At 43.7% G+C, this 20,723-nt stretch overlaps 4 protein-coding genes across 5 annotated transcripts; 3 read left to right on the forward strand and 1 right to left on the reverse strand.

The window, feature by feature from the left end:
• The first annotated feature begins 12 nt into the window (after positions 1–12).
• On the forward strand, positions 13–5,324 carry srsf6b (serine and arginine rich splicing factor 6b). Its single transcript, XM_043251561.1, has 6 exons — positions 13–237; positions 1,595–1,779; positions 3,177–3,298; positions 3,797–3,999; positions 4,080–4,151; positions 4,225–5,324. Exons 1-6 carry the CDS (start codon positions 131–133, stop codon positions 4,685–4,687), a joined length of 1,152 nt encoding a protein of 383 aa, XP_043107496.1. The 5' UTR covers positions 13–130; the 3' UTR covers positions 4,688–5,324.
• Positions 5,325–5,810: 486 nt separating this feature from the next.
• ift52 (intraflagellar transport 52 homolog (Chlamydomonas)) lies at positions 5,811–11,741 on the forward strand. The gene is made up of 14 exons (XM_043251958.1): positions 5,811–5,878; positions 6,088–6,391; positions 6,555–6,642; positions 6,721–6,850; positions 6,987–7,062; positions 7,141–7,212; positions 7,326–7,452; positions 7,540–7,623; positions 8,402–8,470; positions 9,007–9,161; positions 9,278–9,365; positions 10,886–10,994; positions 11,089–11,234; positions 11,500–11,741. The coding sequence occupies exons 2-14, from the start codon at positions 6,273–6,275 to the stop codon at positions 11,539–11,541; spliced, it is 1,305 nt and encodes a 434-aa protein (XP_043107893.1). The 5' UTR covers positions 5,811–5,878; positions 6,088–6,272; the 3' UTR covers positions 11,542–11,741.
• Positions 11,742–12,094: 353 nt separating this feature from the next.
• On the reverse strand, positions 12,095–13,084 carry si:ch73-303b9.1. Its single transcript, XM_043251959.1, has 3 exons — positions 12,930–13,084; positions 12,241–12,847; positions 12,095–12,172 (listed from the first exon to the last, which is right to left on the reverse strand). The coding sequence occupies exons 1-2, from the start codon at positions 12,952–12,954 to the stop codon at positions 12,258–12,260; spliced, it is 615 nt and encodes a 204-aa protein (XP_043107894.1). The 5' UTR covers positions 12,955–13,084; the 3' UTR covers positions 12,095–12,172; positions 12,241–12,257.
• A 423-nt stretch (positions 13,085–13,507) lies between these two features.
• mybl2b (v-myb avian myeloblastosis viral oncogene homolog-like 2b) lies at positions 13,508–20,681 on the forward strand. 2 transcript variants are annotated; one of them, XM_043251956.1, is made up of 15 exons: positions 13,508–13,729; positions 14,306–14,402; positions 14,478–14,549; positions 14,634–14,726; positions 14,957–15,177; positions 15,250–15,367; positions 15,445–15,501; positions 15,831–16,022; positions 16,635–16,907; positions 17,460–17,602; positions 17,680–17,779; positions 17,894–18,004; positions 18,626–18,742; positions 18,825–18,977; positions 19,558–20,681. In XM_043251956.1, the coding sequence occupies exons 1-15, from the start codon at positions 13,710–13,712 to the stop codon at positions 19,684–19,686; spliced, it is 1,896 nt and encodes a 631-aa protein (XP_043107891.1). In that variant the 5' UTR covers positions 13,508–13,709; the 3' UTR covers positions 19,687–20,681. The 2 variants fall into 2 exon arrangements, with proteins under 2 accessions (XP_043107891.1, XP_043107892.1); XM_043251957.1 differs by lacking the exon at positions 13,508–13,729 and adding an exon at positions 13,752–14,209.
• The last annotated feature ends 42 nt before the right edge of the window (positions 20,682–20,723 follow it).

Raw genomic sequence — 20,723 nt, forward strand, 5'->3', positions numbered from 1 at the left:
GCACGCCGGAAGTGACGTCCCGGACGCGGCCGTTACGGTTATAACCGCTGGGTGGCCATCTCGCGGAGACCGACGGCGTTTAAAGCTGCCTGGGTTTGCGTAATTCATTATAGTTTACCGGACATCAACCATGCCGCGAGTGTACATCGGCAGGCTGAGCTATCACGTGCGAGAGAAGGACATACAGCGGTTTTTCAGCGGCTACGGGAAGCTTCTCGAGATCGATCTGAAGAACGGGTGAGTTTCGACGCGAGGCCGCGGCCTCTTAGTGACCACCAACGCGCAGCTTCCGCGCGTTTTATCGCAGAGGTAAACTTTTAATATATCGCAAGTCAAAGGCTGCATTTTAAACGCTTAATGCGGTGGGTGGTTTGGTTGGTTGTGTTTCTCTATTCGAGGCTCTTACCGCGTGTTCAAAATGGCGGAGGGTTTGTTGTGCACATTGTTTGAGCCTCTTTCATGCGACCAGATATTTATTAACGTAATTCGGGACGCGCTGTATCGTGCCGAGGGGTGATCTTGCATGCATGAGTTCGGTTAACTGCACTTAATGTGTCGTTAAGTGTTGACCTGAATTCACAAGCGCTACGGCGACGCGTCGTTAAGGTGCCGGGCGCGTTATTTCTGCCACACTTCGATGCATTTATAAATGCACACTTTGGAGTTTCGTACTAAGATACGTCTCGTGCTATTTCGCTGTTATGCAGAATGCGGGTTCTGCACGCGTGAAATACCCGGATGATCCAGCGCTCGCACATCTGCCGGTTTGTAAGCAATATGGCGCTCGCTTTGGTCTTAATGCAAGTTAAACCGTATCGAACAAAGTACGAATGTGAATATTTAGTCAGCCTTTTCTCTTAATTTTACTGCTTGCCAAAACTCGTCAATTAAAATTAGATTAATAATAAAGAACTACTGTGTATGTTTTTTTTTTTCATGCAATTAAACTTGCCTGCAATATATAAAGTCCACTTAAAGTCTTTGTGATAATGCCAGAAGTGCAACGGGATTTGACCACTCTTTCTGTGAATTGTGATTTATTTTTTTTGTACAGAGATTTTCAAAGTTTTAGTTGAAATGTTGCGAAACAAACCAGGCAGACATGATGTGAAACGCAAGGTTACAAACTATGGTTTGAAGCTTTGAACACTGGAAGAAAGGAAACGTAAATGGCTTCAATGGTGGCAAGAAATGCCGTCCCATGGTGCACTGCGAAGGACACGGGAGATGAGTTTAGGTCGTGCAGGTTGACCGCTTCAACAAAAGCTCGTATGTGACCCTGGTGCACAAAAGCAGTGATAAGTAGGTATACTTGTATCAGTAGCCAACGATGCATTTTTATGCCAAAAAGCATAAATCAATATTTGGATAAATTTTTTTACACCCTCAGATTTTCAAATAGTTGTATCTCAACCAAATATTGTTCTATTCTTTCAGAATCTCAATTTTGTCTTAGGACTGTTTGGTGGGGTCACATAGATTTAAAATAATCATTAGAAACCAAAGCAAAAACGTTGCCTGTGTGTGTTATTAACGTTATATAAAGTGGTTGGTTTTGAGGGGTCAATCAAAGTTGTGGTTTATTTAATTTCAGGTATGGGTTTGTGGAGTTTGAGGACACCCGTGACGCAGACGATGCCGTGTACGAGCTGAACGGTAAAGATCTGTGCGGGGAGCGTGTGATCGTGGAGCATGCCAGAGGGCCCCGGCGGGACCGAGACGGATATGGTGGGGGTTATGGGGGCGGCGGCGGAGGAGGCAGCAGCGGCGGCGGACGCAGTAAGTACATTCTCACTCGTCATCTCAAACTTTTTTTTCTTTCTTTTTCTCCTCCCCCAGGCACGAGGGGAAAATGGAGATGAATAATACGTGTTTTTTAATTCACAGTGGACTGTCTGTAGCACCTGCATCCAGTGACTAACTACATTTCTCTGTTACAAGTCTGAAGTACCCGTGGTCCGGACGGAAGGCTGTTGGGATCTAATGTTCTTTGATGAAATAGGTCTTGAAATGTGACCTTTTTAAAAGGGGATTCCCTCAAAAGATGCCTCTGCTTTTGTAGTTTTGGCCCATTTTAAAACGCCAAGGGTCATGAATGTGCAGTATAACTTGAGTAATCTTCAAAAGCTAGGGAGAGTGACTAAAGATGTTTACATGTCAGACTGCGGGCTGTTTCCACCTTTTATTGGCCCATCTCTAAATCTATTCTAGCCAATAGATTTAGTAATCAGTTGATGTTTTCTGAAGCCTTGCTGGCATGTAAACAGTATGACGTGTGACGATGCGATTTTGTGTTTACATCTGAATTCAACATTAACAAAAGTCCTTGATGTTTCAATTTAAAAGAGTCCGGTGCGGGCTGAGTCCGAGTCCATTGAGGCTAAGATGACTGCCTGTCCCGTTTGGCCTTGGCTTTCACCTTACAATGTGTGTGTGACCTTTGCCCTTTGACCCTTGGCTGACCTAACCGGAAGCCATGATGACAGCTGCCTTTTGCCAATAGACCAGGGTGATGGTGAGGAAACCCATTGGTTTTTATGTTGAACGAAATATTGGTCAGGTTAAACGAATTTCTGTAGCTACCCACTAGTTTTTTCTTTTAACTTTTTCTTTATTAAAAAGAGCAATGGGCTTCCCTTGCTATGTGTCTTGTGCTGTCGCTGTTCTGTCAGTAGACAGGTAACATGTCAGCATCTAATGTAAGTAGTCCTGGTTACTTTTTATTACTATTATTTTTATATAATTTTTTTTGCAACCCCCCCTTCTGTTTGTTTTCATGAGGGTTTTGTGTACTTGTTTGCTGTCTTTATAATTGGGGCTCACGTTAAAACCTGTGTCGCTGGAGCGGTATTCACGTCCAGAGCATTGCTGTTCTTGAGCTGTTGAGTGAAGACCAGCAATGCGACCTTTGACCCCTTCAGAGGGACTGATTGAACAAATCCAGTGCAGTCATGTTTTGTTTTTAATAGTTCCACAGTAATCGTTCGCTTCAGAACTATGTGGTGCTGAGGTCTTATGTTTATTTGGGTGTGACTATTCAGCGGGGTGGGATAGGAAGACTTCATTTTCACATGCCTGAACATCATGCTTTATGCAGATGTCTGAAGAGGTTGCCTTGTGCGCTTGCTGGATGGTGTCTAATTCTGTGCTGATTGTCTTTTGGCTTTTGTCTGAAGGCAGTAGTGGTTATAGCAGCAGGAGCCGAAGCGGGAGAGACAAATATGGACCTCCGGTTCGGACGGAGTACCGACTGATAGTGGAGAACCTGTCCAGTCGCTGCAGCTGGCAGGATCTCAAGGTGAGCCTGGGTTCCTGTTCTTTTTTTCCTAATCTAATGTTCTTAGTCAGCTGCTGATATGCAGCACGTCTGTAGCTTTTGTTCACGTGAACTGTTAAATTTGCATGGTGGGAATTAACTGTTCGCAAAGAGCTTGATTGAACAAGCAATCTGACCAATCAGAACATATATTATGTGCCACTGCTGCTATACGCCATCTTGTCCGACATCTACAGCCTATCTCTATCAGGAATCCTTTTAAAAATGGGGTAAAAACGATGAAACTGAATTAAACTCTTCCAATATAGGTAAATAAAGGTCAGTTTTCTCTTCGCCATGCAATGTATTTTTCACTGTGTGAGAGCAGCATTGTTTGCCCGGTCATGGCAACAGTAATTAGGGGGGCAGGTCTTTGCGAATGGTCAAATCCGATCCAATTAAATGCAGGTGTGAACAGGCCCTTATTACATGCAACATTTACTATCTTTTAATTGGAGGCCTTGTTGTTCTTGACCAAAGGATTTCATGCGTCAAGCTGGAGAGGTGACCTACGCTGATGCCCACAAAGAACGGACCAATGAGGGTGTCATTGAATTTCGCTCTTACTCTGATATGAAGAGGGCTTTGGACAAGTTAGACGGCACTGATATCAACGGAAGAAAAATCCGCCTTGTGGAGGACAAGCCTAGACGACGTCGCTCCTACTCTGGGAGCAGGTCAAGGTCAGGCCAGGTCTTTCCCCTCATGTCTGTTAATTCTTGTGAATGTCTGGGTCTCTTGAATTGGACGTTTTGTTTTCTAGGTCTCGCAGCCGACGTCGTTCTCGCAGCAGGAGCCGAAGGAGTTCACGAAGCCAATCTAGGTCCAGATCTCGGTAGGATGGTGCTTTTTCTTGTGCTCTTAAAATTCGATTCAGTGCTTTTCTAACTAGCTTGTGTGTTTTACAGCTCGAGGTCCCGCAGCAAGCACCGCTCCCGTTCCAGGTCTGGTCGCAAGTCCCGGTCCAGGTCCAGGAGAAAGTCTCACTCCAAGTCCCCGGCGAAGTCCCGCTCCAGGAAGTCCAAGTCTCGTTCCCGCTCGCGTACGCAGAAGTCACGCAGTCGCTCCACCAGCCACAAGTCCCGTTCTCGCTCCGACACCCGCAAATCTCGCTCCAAGAGTCGCTCCAAAGCCAAGTCGGAGAGGGATTCCAGGAGCCGCTCCAAGGAGAAGTCGGTCAGCAAGAAGTCCCGAAGCCGCTCTGCTTCTCCCAGGGAGAATGGAAATGGAGAACGGGCCAAATCCATGTCTCGTTCTCCGTCCCCAAAGGAGAACCGCCGTCAGTCAGAGTCCCCCGGCAAGCGCTCTGCGTCTCGCTCTCCTTCACGTTCGAAGTCTCGTTCCCGCTCTCGGTCTGCCTCTCAAGACTAGCGCTTCTCCGACCGGATTGCACCGCAGGAACATGTCATGCACAGTCCAGTGTTAATCGCTCATTCACAGCCTATGAACATTCACCAAATGATTAAAGAGGCTGCAGTCCAGTGTAGTATTGATTACTGTGCTGTTTTCAACATTGCATGAAAACAACTGCATACCAGAGACCCCTCTCCATCCATGAAATGTCAAATCTGATTTTTTTTTTTTTCCTCTTAGTTTATAACGTTTCGTGCTTACAAGCATTGCTCAGGCTGTTGCATTCAACTCTGATGGTGCATCATTTAAAAGGCTTTTTGTGTTTTTGCTTTAGTGTGAGGTTCAAGGAGGCTTTAACAATATGTAATAGCCTAAATTTGATGGAATCCATAACTACTTTTGCAGCTGTTCTTCTGTGTAGTTGACAAGATGTGATGAGTGGATGGCTGTGGAAATGCTTCCTCACTGTGTAGTCATTCATATCTCTTGTTAATAATTTTGGTTCTGTTAGTGCTCTGGATCATCAATTTCTTTTTCTTTTTTTTACAAAAAAGTTTAATACACGACTTGCAGTGTGATTTCTGTGATTGGTCTCATTTTTAAATGGGTTTTTGAATATTTTCCAGTGTTTTAGTTAAATAAACATTAAATTGTTTTTGAGTGTTGCTGCCGTTTTCTTTCCTGAAATGAGTAGATCTGATCTATATGTTTGAAGTCTTGCTGCTTTTCCCTCACACTCAGCTCTGTATCTGTCACACCTAAAGTGTATTGAGCTCCAGTAGAAACGTGTGATCGAAGTTCAAGGTTTTCTATAGTCTTAGGTACTCTGTTCGTCCAAGAAGACCAAACCATGCTTGAATTGAAGTGCTCAAGTTTACAATAAATATACATATAAGAGCATTTGCTGTCACACATGTGTGTTTTGACTTAAAGAAAAAACCTAAACTTTAAATTATCCACAATGTCCACACATTTAATGTATTTTAATAACAGCAAATACACAAAAAATGCTTTGGAATCGGAATTCATTAAAGTCACAATCTCCTATAGCTTAATTTTTATATGAAAATGTAAATTAATGTGGAATTCATCCATTTAAGACCAAAAGGAAAGTGGGTATAACAGCGTTGCTATGGAGGAAGCGCCCCTGGTAACGCTTGTGTTGTCCACTTGTACCCACAATGCATTGCGCACGGCCAAAACAATTTGGTGAGTTCTGCCGTGATTTACTCCTTTTGTCTTTTCTTTTTTGAGGCGTTTACATGTTATATAGTGTGATTATAACCATCACGTAAGTTAGGTGCGCCGCGTTAACAGGTTTGATGAGTAGTTCAACGAGTGCTATTAGCGTTAGCCTGCTAGCTTAGCCGCTCGTAACTGACAGGCTGATGCACAACATGTTTGTGTATGTTTTGCAGCTGTCGAACCTCTGTCGTGCTCCGTCAGGATTGAGGTGATGATGTATTAAAAGTCTTAATCAGCCCGTGTGGGAGAAGAAAACGGCGACGAAAGAATATCGTGGTTTGTTAGAATAGGGACGCTAATCTGTCCCTCCATCTCTCGCCGGAGTTTGTAAACAGTGTATCTGGACCTTTATGTCAACATGGACAAAGAGCAACGAAACATCGTTGTTGTTAACGCATCCAAACGAGAGCTCTTCACCGCCGGCTCTGGATACAAGTCTATGCAGAAGAAACTAAGAGCACAGTGGAAGATACAAAGGTATATAGCCTCCTGTAGACATGTTTAAAGATGTGAGGGGCTTTATTCACTACATTACTGGAGATGTGCCCCTTTGTAGCACAAAACATTACTTATGCACCATTCTGTTGCATTACAGACTTTCTAAATAGCCATAACTGTGCATGTTTTTTTTTTTTTTTAGCATCAAAGAGGAGCTCACTTTGGAAAAACTCCAAGGAGTCAAGTTATGGATCACCGCAGGCCCTCGAGAAAAGTTCACTGCTGCTGAGGTGAGACTCACCGCCGCTCAAACGCAGAAGGGTTTAAAAGTGAAGCTTTCAGATGGCTGTATATTTGCTGTCGTTCAGTTGGAGGTCCTCAAGCAGTATCTGGACGGCGGCGGAGGTCTTCTCGTGATGCTCGGAGAAGGAGGAGAAATGAAGTACGACACGAATATCAACTTCCTTCTGGAAGAGTTTGGCATTATGGTCAACAATGGTGAGTGTGCATCTGGATGTCGTGAATTGCCTTATTTTGTGCCTCAAACTCGTTTAAAATGTCTTCATCTTGGAAGAGGGTTATTAAAGTGTCAGTTTGTTTCCGAAGTCTATCATTTTTCGCATTGGGCTTCCAGATGCAGTTATAAGGAACGTCTACTACAAATATTTCCATCCCAAAGAAGCGCTCGTGTCCAATGGAGTTCTGAACAGGTGTGTGTCTCTCGCGCGCGTTCAGGGATCGCAGGCCAGCCTGCGCGGAATTGAAATGACTTTTTTCTCTTATTTCAGAGAGATCAGCCGAGCTGCTGGTAAAGTGGTGACGGGGGTGATTGATGAGGAAAACACGGGGAACAATTCGCAGTAAGCTTGAGCTCACTGTTCTGTTGTGTTGTTGTTAATATTAACAATGTTTAAGGCGTGACTATGCTGTTTGCACGGTTAAAGCGTAACGACTTCTCATTTGACTCAAACAGGGCACTTACGTTCATATACCCTTACGGGGCCACACTAAACGTGATGAAGCCTGCGGTGGCCGTCCTGTCCACCGGATCCGTGTGCTTCCCGCTCAACAGACCCGTCCTGGCCTTCCACCAGTCTAAGGTCTGCACAGTCCTTCTGATCGTCTCCCTCGCGTTAAACCCTTGCGCTTTCTTCTGTGCTCTGATCGTGTCTCTTGTTTGTAACAAGAATGCCGGCAAGTTGGCCGTCCTGGGCTCCTGTCACATGTTCAGCGACCAGTACCTGGACAAGGAGGAGAATAGTAAAATAATGGTAAGGGATTCAGTTGCTGTTGCAAAACGTTAAGGAGTTAGGGGCTTGTTTAAAGTGCAGTCGGGAGTAACTGCTTAGTCCCGGATAAAAGGATAAAATAAATTGAATCACCCTCAGGTAGTTCCAAACAGATTTGCATGTAGAGTATGAAGGGCACATTTGGGGGGAAAACCATCATCACAAATGTTTTTGAAACAAAAAAGCATGTAAAAATAATGCGTTGAATTAACAGTGCTTGTGTTTTAACGCCTTGTATTCGCAGAGCTCGCATTTTTAGGTCCTGAAATGTAAAATGATTGTTTATTTAAAAATATGTCACACATTTTCATGATTAAAAATTCATATTCATAATCACTTACATTCACAAATGTTTAATATTCAAAATTTCGGTCTGTTTTATTTCAAGTGGGTTTCACAGATTTAGTGGTTTTGCTCCATAGGCTCCTTCAGCATCAAAGTCTGAAGCTATAAACGTTTTAAGCAGAGTGCTTGTTCAGATTTTAAAAGTTGTATATTGTATTCATATTGTATACTGTATTCAGCAGGATTGTAGCGTTGCTGTAAAGTGAAGTAGATTATGATTTTTAAATTCTTTGTGGGTATTATATATATGTATTGCATCATGTTTAGAGAGTGTGTTGTCATATAAAAATCGCTACCTCTTCAAAGTCTAGCGTGGTAATGAGTTTTGCGTCAGCAGGCAGCCCTCGCATTTAAAAACTGATTTATTTCTTCACAGTTTCATGTATTTTAATACAATTTAATGTCTTTGTTCCAGGATGTTGTTTTCCAGTGGCTTACCACAGACGGCATTCCTCTCAACCAGATAGACGCCGAGGACCCAGAGGTCAATTTATGTATAAAACATGCTTCAAATATCAAACATGCACCACTTTATCGACAGGATAGAAGGTGATGTAGTTGTTGTGGAGAAAGCACTTCTATCCTCCACCATGTCTCAGGTGTATGGCTCATAAGAGGCGGTTTGTGTCCAGTTTTCAGTATTTTACACTACCTTTCAAAGGTTTGTGCTCAGTTGGATTTTTTAAAGAATTCTCTTATGATCATCAAAGTATTATTACAATTTCCCATACATTTTATCTGCTGTAATAAATATTAAAACGTGTTTAATCCCGTGATTTAAAGCTGAAGTGTCGATACTAAAATGCAGATTTGCTGCTCAAGAAACATTTCTGAAAAGCGTCAGATTCGCTGAATACTAATATGGAAAGAACAGTATTTATTGGAAACGTCTTTAATATTGCTTTTGATGAATTTAATGCATCCTTGCTGAATAAAGGCACTGATCTCTTTGAACGCATGAAGAGAGCTCATGCTTCAGGGCTGTGAAGTGACACTGTTTTTGTCTGCATTTGTTTCCAGATCACAGACTACACCATGCTGCCCGACACAGGGAGTCTGTCCGACCGTCTGAGAGTGTGTCTGCAGGAGGGAGACGAGAACCCGCGAGACTTCACATCTCTCTTTGACATGTCTCTGCTAAAGCTGCACACAAACACTCTCCCCTCTGTCCTGGAGTAAGGCCTGCCTTCATTTCTTAAAGAGGCACTGCCACTGTTACAAAGACGTGAGTGTTTGGCCAGCCTGACAGTTACAGCAGCAGTAACTATTGTCACGTCTGGTTTTTTTTCAGTGCTTACAAGCAGCTGAACGTCAAACACGAACCTCTCCAGCTGATCACACCACAGTTTGAAACACCTCTGCCTCCGCTGCAGCCTGCCGTGAGTCTGCTTCCAAACAGAAAAGACATAGAACCAAACCACGCATGGTCCATCTCTGATGCAACATTTCTATTCTTCTGACGCAACCAGGGCTGCGTGGGTGGAGAAATGCAATTATAAATTTAAGCTTCATTTCTATAATCCGTCAGAATAGAGCGCTGCAGTGATGGTGTATTTTTGTAGACCAACCCAGAAGTCTGCATCAGACAAAAAACGATCTAATTTTTCCAGTTGTTTGGTTTATAGCAGAAAGCTCTGTGACTAATTATTTTCCTTGTAATATTCATTGTTTTATCTTTTTGAGGTAAATCGGAAGTAAAAAGCTAGATATCACTATAAATGAAGTAAACCGTGGTCGCATGACTTCACTACCATTAAAGGAGCACTCCACTTTTTTTGGAAATAAGCTCATTCTCCAACTCCCCCAGAGTTAATAAATTAAGTTTTACCGTTTTTGAATGTTTTCAGCCGATCTCCTGGTCTGGCAATATCACTTTAGCCTAGCAAAGATCATTGAATCCAACTAGACCAGTATCATCGTGTCCAAAAATGACCAAATAATGAATACTTGACTCTTCTTGTAGTTATATTGTTGTAGTAAGACCCGGTGGAAAAGGAAAAGTAGCGTTTTTCTAGGCTGATACGATTAGGAACTGTACTCTCAGAAACTTTTCATTTTCCACCGGTCTTACTACACGACATGGCTACAGAAGTCAAGTTTTACATGGGGGAAAAAGATCACATTTTTGAACGCGATGCTACTGGTCTAATTGTAGTCAATGATCTATGTTAAAAGTGCTATAGCCAGACCCGGAGATCGACTGAATGGATCAAATGAACTCTGGGGGGTTGGAGATTGAGCCCATTTCGAATAAAGTGGAGTGTTCCTTTAAGATTGCAACAACTTTCAGACTTTATTAAAAAAAAGTTTGTTAGAATAGTTTTGCAGTATTGTGATTATAAACACAAGACTGAGAAAGCGACTGGTGAGTTAAGGAGTTTACCTGTTCAGGGTGATGTAGATGTAGGCCCGTTTAGACGCTTATTACCAAAAGGACAAGTACCATCTTTAGAAATACCATTTCTTTTATATTATAGGTAAAAATATCCTGAGCTTCTTTATTTCAGACATTTAAAAAAAACTTCTGTGGCCGATGGCAGAAGACTTAGTAATTGTTACGAGTTTGATACCTACTTTTTTCTTTGAGCATGGTCTTAACGGCTGGTTAAATTAAATTGGTCGTGAACTGAGAAACATCAGTAAGAACCTGGTCTTTTTGTTCTCCATTTTACCATCGATTCATTTACGTTCTGATGAGGGGGTCAAAACAGGACGGAATATGGACTGTGATGTTGATTGATGTAAAAATATTGATAACATGTGTGACAATGCTAACTTCATCCCTGCTGTACTTTATGAAGGATCAAATCAAATAATTTGCCTTGATTTTCATACATAATCCCATGCCACCATTCAGAACAAGTTTGGTTTCTTGTTGACGGCTGTGTTTTGTGTTCAGGTCTTTCAGCCGGCCTTCAGGGACCTTCCACCACCCATGCTTGACCTTTATGACCTCGATGAGACCTTTTCATCTGAGAAAGTGAGGCTGGCTCAGCTCTCAAATAAATGTGAGTCTCTACCATTCGTGCAAACGCTCAGCGTTTTAATGCTGTCCTGAGCGACTGCCGAACGATTAGTAACGGAGGTCTCGTCGTCTCTAAGGTACTGATGACGATCTGGAGTTCTATGTACGTAAATGTGGAGATATCTTAGGAGTGACGGGGAAGCTGGACAAGGGCAAAAGAGAAGCCAAGCACATACTGGAACACGTCTTCTTCCAGGTGGTGGAGTTCAAGAAAATCAATCAAGTAGGTGGAACGTGCAGAAACGTTTCTATTTGAACATTCATTTAGTTGTTGATGCACCCACAGGTTGTTTTCTTTTTCCGTAAAATAAGAAAAAGGATTTGCCACTTAATTTTCTTTATAGGAAACAGCTTTTTGGACAGCTGCCTAAAATCTTTGATTTCGGTTCTCCATCAAACACAATGTAGTTTAAACGACATGGAAGAGAGAAGAATAAATGACTATTTTTGTCCGAATGAATACCTGCTACTTCTCCCATTTCCTGCAGGAGCACGATATTGACACGACAGAAGCAAGGTTCATGTATTGAAGCGGACGTGGAGCGCCGGAGTCGTGCAGCGAGGACTTGTTTTTGAGATCTGTGTGAACATGCACAGTATAGACTCTCAAACCACGTGTTCTTCACTTCCAGTTCACTACGAGCTTTCTCAGGCATGTGGTTTAAAGAATTAATTACATTTCTTGTAGCAATGAGTTTTCTTTCCTTTTTCAAATAAATAAATGAGCTGAGTTTTCTCACGTCAGATTTGAATACACGAGCTCCAAATCCCGTATTTGAGGTTGATGTTCGGGATGATTCACGGCTTTACTTTAGTGTGAAAAATACAAAAGTCTTGCATTGAATGAAGGGCCGACGTCCCTCAGAGCTCCCAGAGCAGGCTTGGACCCGAGAGTCCCAGGACCACAGCAGCAGACAAGCACGGATGCGTTTATAAAGATGATTATACAACATAGAAGCATTTTCAACTGGGGTCTGTCGTATTGACCCTCTATGGTCACTATATTCCACAGGGCACTAAATATTAACATATTCCGAAACCTGTTATCGATTGTGCAAGAGACACTAATTTGACTCCGTAACATTAAATGCAACACTTTATTTTGATTAAATACATTTATATAAACATTTTACCACTCTAGTGAGAATCACAGTAGGAAACCTGTAAAATAAAAACGCGTATTAGAACGAAATGTTTTTTCTAGGGTTAGCGTTAGCGCGCATACATACCTAAAATATGGTGTCTATCAAATGGCCAAGTTAGAGGAGCCCTGTTCCTCTCTGAGATCTGGGACTGCAGGAGGCTGACCGGATCCCTGCCGGACCATTTCCCTCCACGAGCGCTGAAGCTCCTCCGAAGACGACACCAGAGAGGCCTCAGGAGGGGCCGACAGGTTGATAGGACTCCAGGTGGACTCCAAACATGACTTAGGGCTCTCAACCACGGCCTTCACAAAGGACACTTCCCACGACGGGTGAGTGGTGGTCAGATCGACGCAGGACAGGTCCAGCGAGCTGGCCAGGACAGGTTTCTGAAACTGGACTCTCTCGTAGGGTGTGGAGGACTTGCCCTCCACCGGACTTCCCAGAGCCGTGCTCAGGGAGCTGCCTGGAGAGAGGGCGTTCTTGCTGAGGGCAACTAAAGGCGATAAAAGGCTTGTGGAGTAGTTCAGACAGGGTGCAGCGGCAGAGCCGGGCTCGGGATACTCCAGCACGATGCCTCTGTTTGGTCTCAGGAAGCCGTCGGCGGAGACCGCTGATAAAGACAGACTCTGGTCTGCGCAAAAGCCTCTGTCAAAATCAGACAGAGATGGGCCCTCATAGCTCCTGGTCAGCTCTGGAAAACGAGCGGTGTTTAGAATTTACCAGAGGAAAGGGTTTGGTTGGGTTTTAATTGGAAAAACGTATTAGGACTTTACCAAGTCTGTCACGTCCTGCATCCATCAGGAAAGCGTGGCGTTAATTAGACTCGGCTGGCATTTATAGCGGTGCTTGATTAGGCCATTTACGAGCAAGTCTCCAACTGTAGGCTCACACCGGGATTTTTTTTATTTAATAACTCGGATAATGAAATAATTTCGTTCTCTTCAGCGAAGCTAAATTAAGATATTTCTAAAGCCAAATCCAATCTCTGAACGCCTTTATAATGCAGTAAAAGACAAACAATGAAAACGGGAAGAAAAAAGTATCGGGAGAGTCTTACGTTAAGTTTTAGACGATATTTTACAAATTATGTGATTTATATGAATCTAGAAAATATTTAAAAACTAACATCAATGTCTCCCAGATATAGTTTAGCCATTTTAAAAATATTTCGTTCGCTTTTGTTCAGCTTGTTTGTGTGTGTAACGTTAAAAAAAAACAGGATTACTGCGTACATGTGTTTTTAGGAAAGCTCGTCCACGTGTTTACGAACGCGCACGTACTGCGTCTGAAACTCGTGGGGACGCGCACGCAAGCGTGTGTCCGCTGACGTCACTCGCGGGAATGGCTGAGAAAAAGAAGCGCGAGATAGAAACTTGGGCGCGCAGCGGTACGTGTTTATCTGGCGGGTCGCGCTGCGCTTTTTAATGAAAGCGTTTACTAAATCCCAGCGACCGACTCATTAAGACCGCAGATGTGTTTGCGTCTGTACGCTGCACGCACAGCGTCCTCGTAAAGTCTGTTTTATTAGTGCGTTTTGAGCAAACTTTAGGGAAATGTCGTGGTGGGCGCGCGGGTAAGTACCTCAAGAAGAATATTGTGCTATTTTAAAACGGGCTTTCGCTTTAGGACACATCGGGGTCACACCTGACGCTTTAAACATAACGCCTGGGTTTACAGACATTGCTGACTTTTAAGTTTTTTGAGTATTGCATCGAACCCCGCCTAACATAAAAAAACAAAAGAGGGCTGAAACTCGCGGGACCCGTTCAGTTTAAACGCTATGAAGACGAATTTAACAGACACTCCGTGTTTACAATGTTATTAACTGATCCAAATAATTCCCATGCGATGCTAACCTCATTTTTACGCGTTTTAACACTTGTTGATGACATGCACTGAAACAATTAGCCAGGTATGCTAGTAGATCGAAGTAACGTTGCTCTAACTTACCAAACACAGCCTTACAAAACTCCAGAGTCTGGAGTGATTGACTTAACCATCATATCGTTAAACAAAGCCGGGTTTTTCATCTACTTCTGATGCTAGTTGTCTGGTAAACACACTGCCCTGCCAAACGCTGTTAGGACACCATCAGCACCTTGTTGTGAGAGTTTGCTGACCCGTTTTCTCTGTGTTTGTGTGTAAACAGCGAGGATGAGGAAGAGGCCTTGTGTCAGGACACGGACTCCGATGTGGCCGATCAGAAGGATTGTGGGAAAGTCAAAGTCAAGTGGGCCCAAGACGAGGTAAGCGCGCACCCATCGGTCAAGAACGAAAGAACGATGCTTGCATTCATTTCTTGGCTTTGTGGGTTTTTTTAGGATGATAAGCTGCGCAAGTTGGTGCTGAACGTCGGGCCGAATGACTGGAAGTACATCGCTGGCTTTTTACCTGTAAGTCTGTCGGTGTTGATGTATCGAGAGACGTCTGCCGGGGGTTCTGCTTTGACACCGACACGTTTGTTGTCGTTTTGCTAGAATCGGTCGGAGCATCAGTGTCAGCATCGCTGGTTCAAGGTTTTGGATCCTGATCTAGTCAAAGGACCCTGGACAAAGGAGGAGGACGAGAAGGTGCGCAAAATTAAAGCTGGGGAGAGTTATGAGAGTCATAAACAATAGTTTGGGATATATATATATTACAGGCATGGTTCCAGGTGAATGTGTGACACGCAGATTTATTGACGGAGGTAGAAGCTAATCGTAAGAACTGAATATGAAGGACGCTAGAATTTGGAAGAAATAAAATCTAATGTAATTCATAGGGGCCTTACAGCTGTGTGTGTGTGTGTGTGTGTGTCCAGGTGATTGAGCTCGTGAAGAAGTACGGCAACAAGCAGTGGGCGATGGTGGCCAAGCACCTGAAGGGCCGTCTCGGGAAGCAGTGCAGAGAGCGCTGGCACAACCACCTCAATCCAGACGTCAAGAAGTCGTCCTGGACTCCGGAGGAGGACCTCGTCATCTACAAGGCTCACTGCGTGCTGGGCAACCGCTGGGCTGAGATCGCCAAGCTGCTTCCTGGAAGGTGAGCACCGCGGTGCAACACGGTGGTCTTTATGCGTCCGTAGTCTGATTAAATCGTATTGAATTTTTCCAGAACGGACAATGCTGTGAAAAACCACTGGAACTCCACTATCAAGCGTAAAGTGGAGACGGGTTACTACTCGGACGTGGAGCCCACGCTTCACACGCTGCAGCCGACGGAGAGCGCTCAGGTAATTCTGCAGGACCCGAGCACCCTGCGGCGGCCGAGACGAGTCCTCCATCAACTCTGTGCGTTTCTGCTTCATAGGTGGAGATCTGTTTCGATGGAGCCGGCGAGGGTTTACCGGGAGAGGTCCTGAAGACGGTATGATCAGAACTTCAGTCGGTTTAATTATGCAAAATCAGCTCCTGACGTCCGAAACGCAGAATGATTTTATGATTTGATATGTGTAGTTTCAAAACATAGTGTAATGCCTTTCTAAGAGTCGAGTAAATGTTGGCATTGAAATATAAGCATCACTTTGTTTGCTGTGTAATAAACATTAACGATTTAAGAGCATGTGGACATTTGCTGCACTTTAAAGGTTTTGATCATGTTGCTAGTTAATCTATTTATCAAACAGGCTTTAGAGGGTGAAGTCAACGACTGTAGAGATGGTCAGGTGTTCCTGTCTCACGCTGCTTTCTTCACAGGATCCGGATGCTCACGACAAGGTCCCCTCCGCTCCACACAAAACGGCGTCCCCCAAGACCCCGAAGGCTCCGGCGACCCCCAAAAGTGAAGCGGGGGACTCGAGCGTGTCCACGTGGGTGATGGACAGCTCCGGCTTCCTGTCGCCCTCGGCGGCCCCCACGCTGAAGGAGGTGATGGAGCTGATGGACGGGGTGAGCGCGTTCAGCTCCGTAACGATGATTAGACAGTGTGACGCTTGTCCTGGTGTCGTGAAGAAGCTTTAACTGCTTTTTATGGACTTTTTATAAAGTGTCTATTGTCTTTTGATATCGGAAATTATTTAAATACTCATAGATGCTCTGAACGTGACATGAAAAACAGCAAGCAAGTCACTGAATGATTGAACCGAATCGTTTAAAGGGATGAATCATTTAGAAATGAATCACTTTCATGTTGCCCAGAGAAGCAAAAAAAAATATTGGAATGATTTTTTTTGTTATTGAAGCAGCGCAAAAACGGGAAGTATGTCTAAAACGAGTTTTTGTTGTTAAAATAAATCGCGTTTGCAATTATGGTAATTTTTAGAGGAAAAAACGGTACTCTGTGTAAACCGGCTATATGAAGTGGAATAAATTTATAAATTTTGTGATCAATTTAAAGACAATTTAAACGAAATGATAATAACAGTAGTGGTGGAGTATGTACTGTGTAACTAATTTTAACAGCAGCGTGACTTTTTGAAGTCTTTGACTTTCCCTGAGATCTCGCTGCGTCTCTTGAGGCCCGGTGGAGACTCTGACGATGGCGGTGTTTTCTCCCTGAAGGATCTGGAGGGCTGGTGTACGATGTCAGACTTCGAGCTGCCGGAGGAGAGCCAGAGCTCGGAGCTGCTGCAGTTTCGTCTGGAGGGCAGCACCCTGCAGGAGCTCAGCAAGGGCAGCAAAGGAGAGCTGATCCCCATCTCCCCCGGCGGGGCGACCCCTCCGTCCATCCTGAGCCGCCGCAGCCGCCGCCGCATCGCCCTGTCCCCCGACCCCAATGACTCCATGACGCCCAAGAGCACGCCCGTCAAAATCCTGCCCTTCTCTCCCTCACAGGTACCGCCCCGCCACCGCCGCCCTTCACTTCACTGCTGCTCAGATGTTGTTTGAGCGAGGCTTCGGAAACGGGACTTTTATTTTGATGGCACATAGCGCACTGCTAGATACAGTTTCTTTATTTGTGAGGCTTTATGCAATGCATTCCCAGGCAAAATCAAGAAGTTTCCATCAAAATAAATCTATTTACATTTTAGATGTTTAGCATTTAGCTTTTAACCAAAGCGACTTGCAAATGAAGACAAAGGAAGCAAAAATCAACAAAAGAGTAATGTTAGTACACATAGTTAAAAAAATGCAACATATATATATAAACATATATATGTTTGTGTGTGTGTGTGTATTAAATAAAAATCAGAACTATATATAGCCGCCATTTTTTACTTGCAGCTGATTTTCCACGGTTTCAGATGTTTCATTCTTTTAAATAAAATAATACATTTTATCAAGATGATAGCCGCCATTTCCATGATTTTCTATTAGAGAATGACCGCCATGACTATTAGAAAGGTGTGTCTGTGCTCATTGTGTTTTTCTGTTGCTGCTGTACAGTTCCTCAACATGTGGACCAAGCAGGACACGCTGGACCTGGAGAACCCGTCTCTGACGTCGACCCCCGTTTGCAGTCAGAAGGCCATCGTCACCACACCCCTGCACCGCGACAAAACCCCGCTCACGCAGAAGGAGAACTCTCTGTGCGTCTCAGCCTTCACAGACACTTTTATTCGGCTCGTAAGAGTCCCTCTTAAACTCTCGCTGTGTGCTCCTGCAGGTTTATCACGCCTAATCACAAATCCGACCTGGACACGACCCCCCGGACCCCGACTCCGTTCAAAAACGCCTTGGAGAAGTACGGCCCTCTGCGGCCCCTGGTGAGAGCTTTGCTCGTGATCGAAACGAGCTCGCTGGCGCTTCTCCCGTTTGATGGTGTAGGCTTGATGCTGTGAATTATTAAAAAAAACCTCCTCTGTTTTGGTTCTCTTAAGCCTCAGACTCCGAATCTGGAGGAAGACCTTAAAGAAGTGTTGCGCAGCGAGGCGGGGATTGAGCTGATCGTAGAAGACGAAACTCCTACGGAGAAGAAACGCAAACAAGTGGTAAGACGGCACGTGGAGAAGAAACGATATCATACGTTTCCTGAGTATTACTGTACCAAGCACCGCTGTTAGCATTAATGCTATTGCTAATGCTACCTGATAGGGTAAAGTAATGCAGGTTTGCATTGCATTAAAGAAAAAAGGAAAAAAAAGTTTATACAGAAAAATATGTGCAGTGTTTGTTTATATATATATATATATATATATATATATATATATATATATATATATATATATATATATATATATATATATATATATATATATATATATATATATATTATAAAAAAATTATATATAAATTTAAAAATGTTTGGATTACATGGGTTTTCTGTTAAAAAAAAACATTTTAATTCTTGTAAATCAACACAATTCTTAAGCGATAAAGGTTTAAAGTAAACATAAGAAATGCACAAATTAGAGAAATAATGTGTTGGTTTTTTTAGTGCTTTATGGACATTTTTCATAGCATATCAGATTAGTTTTTTTCCTTTCCCTAATGTTTATTAATTTATTGAAAACATAAAATGCCGACATGGCATAAAACATCCAAATACATAAAACAGGTCTTGTTTACTTGCCCCGTGCGGTTGATGCTGAGTGATTTGTCTCTTTGAACAGTACCGGCCGCCGATGAAGAAGGTGCGCAAGTCTCTGGCTCTGGATGTCATTGACTGCAGCGAGAGCGTTGCTGCGCGGAAGCAGCAGATTAAACACGCCGTCAAAACCACTCCCAAGGTACAGGAAGCGGAGCGGTGGTGCAGCGCTCGCCTCGTGTCCCCGAGCAGATTTAAAGTTGTTTTGTGTTTTGAAACTGCAGGCTCTAATCGCCCGGTCGCTGCCTCTTGTGACGTCTTGTGATGTGAAAAAGGAAGAGAATGTGCTGGATCAAGGATTTATTCTCGGCCCGAATGAGAGCGGGCCGCCCGCTAAACCTGTGCCCCCCACACTGAAACAGAGTCCTCCCTTACCTGTAAGTGGATCTGTTTTGCCCTGATTGTGTCCTCCAAAAATATAACTTTTCTGTAAATGGTCGTCAGAGGTAGATGAGTGTGTTTCTTCGTCAGATCTGAAGAAATGGGCCTGCATCAGATGGGTGCCGTCAGAATAAGACCCCAAACACCGATTATAAAAACTCCAGTCCAGAAGACGAACGATTAGAGCAATCCAGCACTGAGACGCTTTTAACATAATCCATAATAAGCCTTCTTCCTTCTTTTGGTTTTTTAGAGAAATCTGTATTTGTGTCTTAGCAGTGGTTTAAAGACATCTTGGTGATGGACTTGTTTCAGTATTGCCTTCAAGACTGGAGTGCTGTGGATTATTGTGATGTTTGGTCTCTTTATTCTGACGGCACCCATTCACTGCAGAGCGTCCGTTGCTGAGACGCATTTCTCCAAATCGGATGGAGAAGCAAACTCAAACTAATCTCAGATGGCCTGAGCCTGAGGACGTCTTCAGCAAATTGCCATTTTTTGGCGTTTAAGTTTAATAACTGAATCCTGATCTGTACTAGAGCAGTAATGGAAAACAATCTTTTGTTCCTCTGATAGATGTCTCCAGCCTGGGAAACGGTGGTCTGTGGACGGACGAAAGACCAGCTGATCATGACGGAGAAAGCCAGGCGGTACCTCCGCTCTTTAAAGTGTCACGCCCCGAGCCGAGCGCTCATACTCTCCTGATCCCAGCGCAGCGTCTGCACGCTTTTCTACAAAGCATAATGTGTCAAATTTGTTCATTTAACAAAAAATCTAAATGTCATGTAGAATATGAAAACGATTACTGTTCCGGAATAGACACTTTAACGCCGATAATGCTCTGTTTTCTGTGGCATGCTAGCACAGTCAGGATAGCGCCTGACTTCATGTGACCCTGTATGATAAGTGCGTCGCTCTTTTGTTTTATTTATGTATTGTCCACCTGTTTTTGAACGATCTGCGTCTCTCTAAGGATCACTAGACTCATGTGATGTACAGGCTGTGTATTAAAAGACAAAGGTTGGCTATGTTCCTGGCTGGAGGTCGATCTTGACGTTCAGCGAAGCAGCGTGCGAGACCTCAGCTCAAGGCATTCATTCAGTGTGCATAGTTTTTGTTTTTTTAGGGCAGAAAAGCCTTTGGTATATGCTATAAGAACAATAAACAGCCGCCACAGACCGTGCTTTTCTGTGTAAGGAGCATGTTCAAAAATAATCCGAAAATTTCAGGAGTTGTGGAATTATTTATTACTTCGGTGAACGCTGTACGTCGCTCGCTGTTTTCTTCTGCTGGCTGTGTAGTGTGCATCACTGAGGTTGTGACACGCTGCAGTTTTTACATGGAGGGAAGGTTTTATGTGGGGTTGCGTTGGATGAGTTTCTCCCAGAGTTTCAGTGGACTTCCCGAAAGGACAGATCTGCTCTTTTTCTAATTATTGATGTTCTTACTACATAAATACTGCTGCTTGTGATTAAAACGCAGAAGCCAGCGTCTTTCAGGATGTGTCTCCCGTCCGTTGGGCTGAAGGTTATCTCTTGGTTACGTGAGTTGCTCAGTCTGTCCGGATCTAATGAATCGCATAACTTCTGTCTGCTGAAATGTTTTGTCTGCCCTACTTAGATTTGTCAATATATGCGACGAATGTAATCGTGTGAGCTCTTTAATTGTACCGCACAAAAAATACAGGCCTTCTCCAATGACTCTGACGTGCTTCTCTTCCTTGCTCTGCTTTGCTTTCTATG

The sequence above is a fragment of the Puntigrus tetrazona genome, chromosome 11 (assembly GCF_018831695.1).
Source record: "Puntigrus tetrazona isolate hp1 chromosome 11, ASM1883169v1, whole genome shotgun sequence".
Taxonomy (NCBI): domain Eukaryota; kingdom Metazoa; phylum Chordata; class Actinopteri; order Cypriniformes; family Cyprinidae; genus Puntigrus; species Puntigrus tetrazona.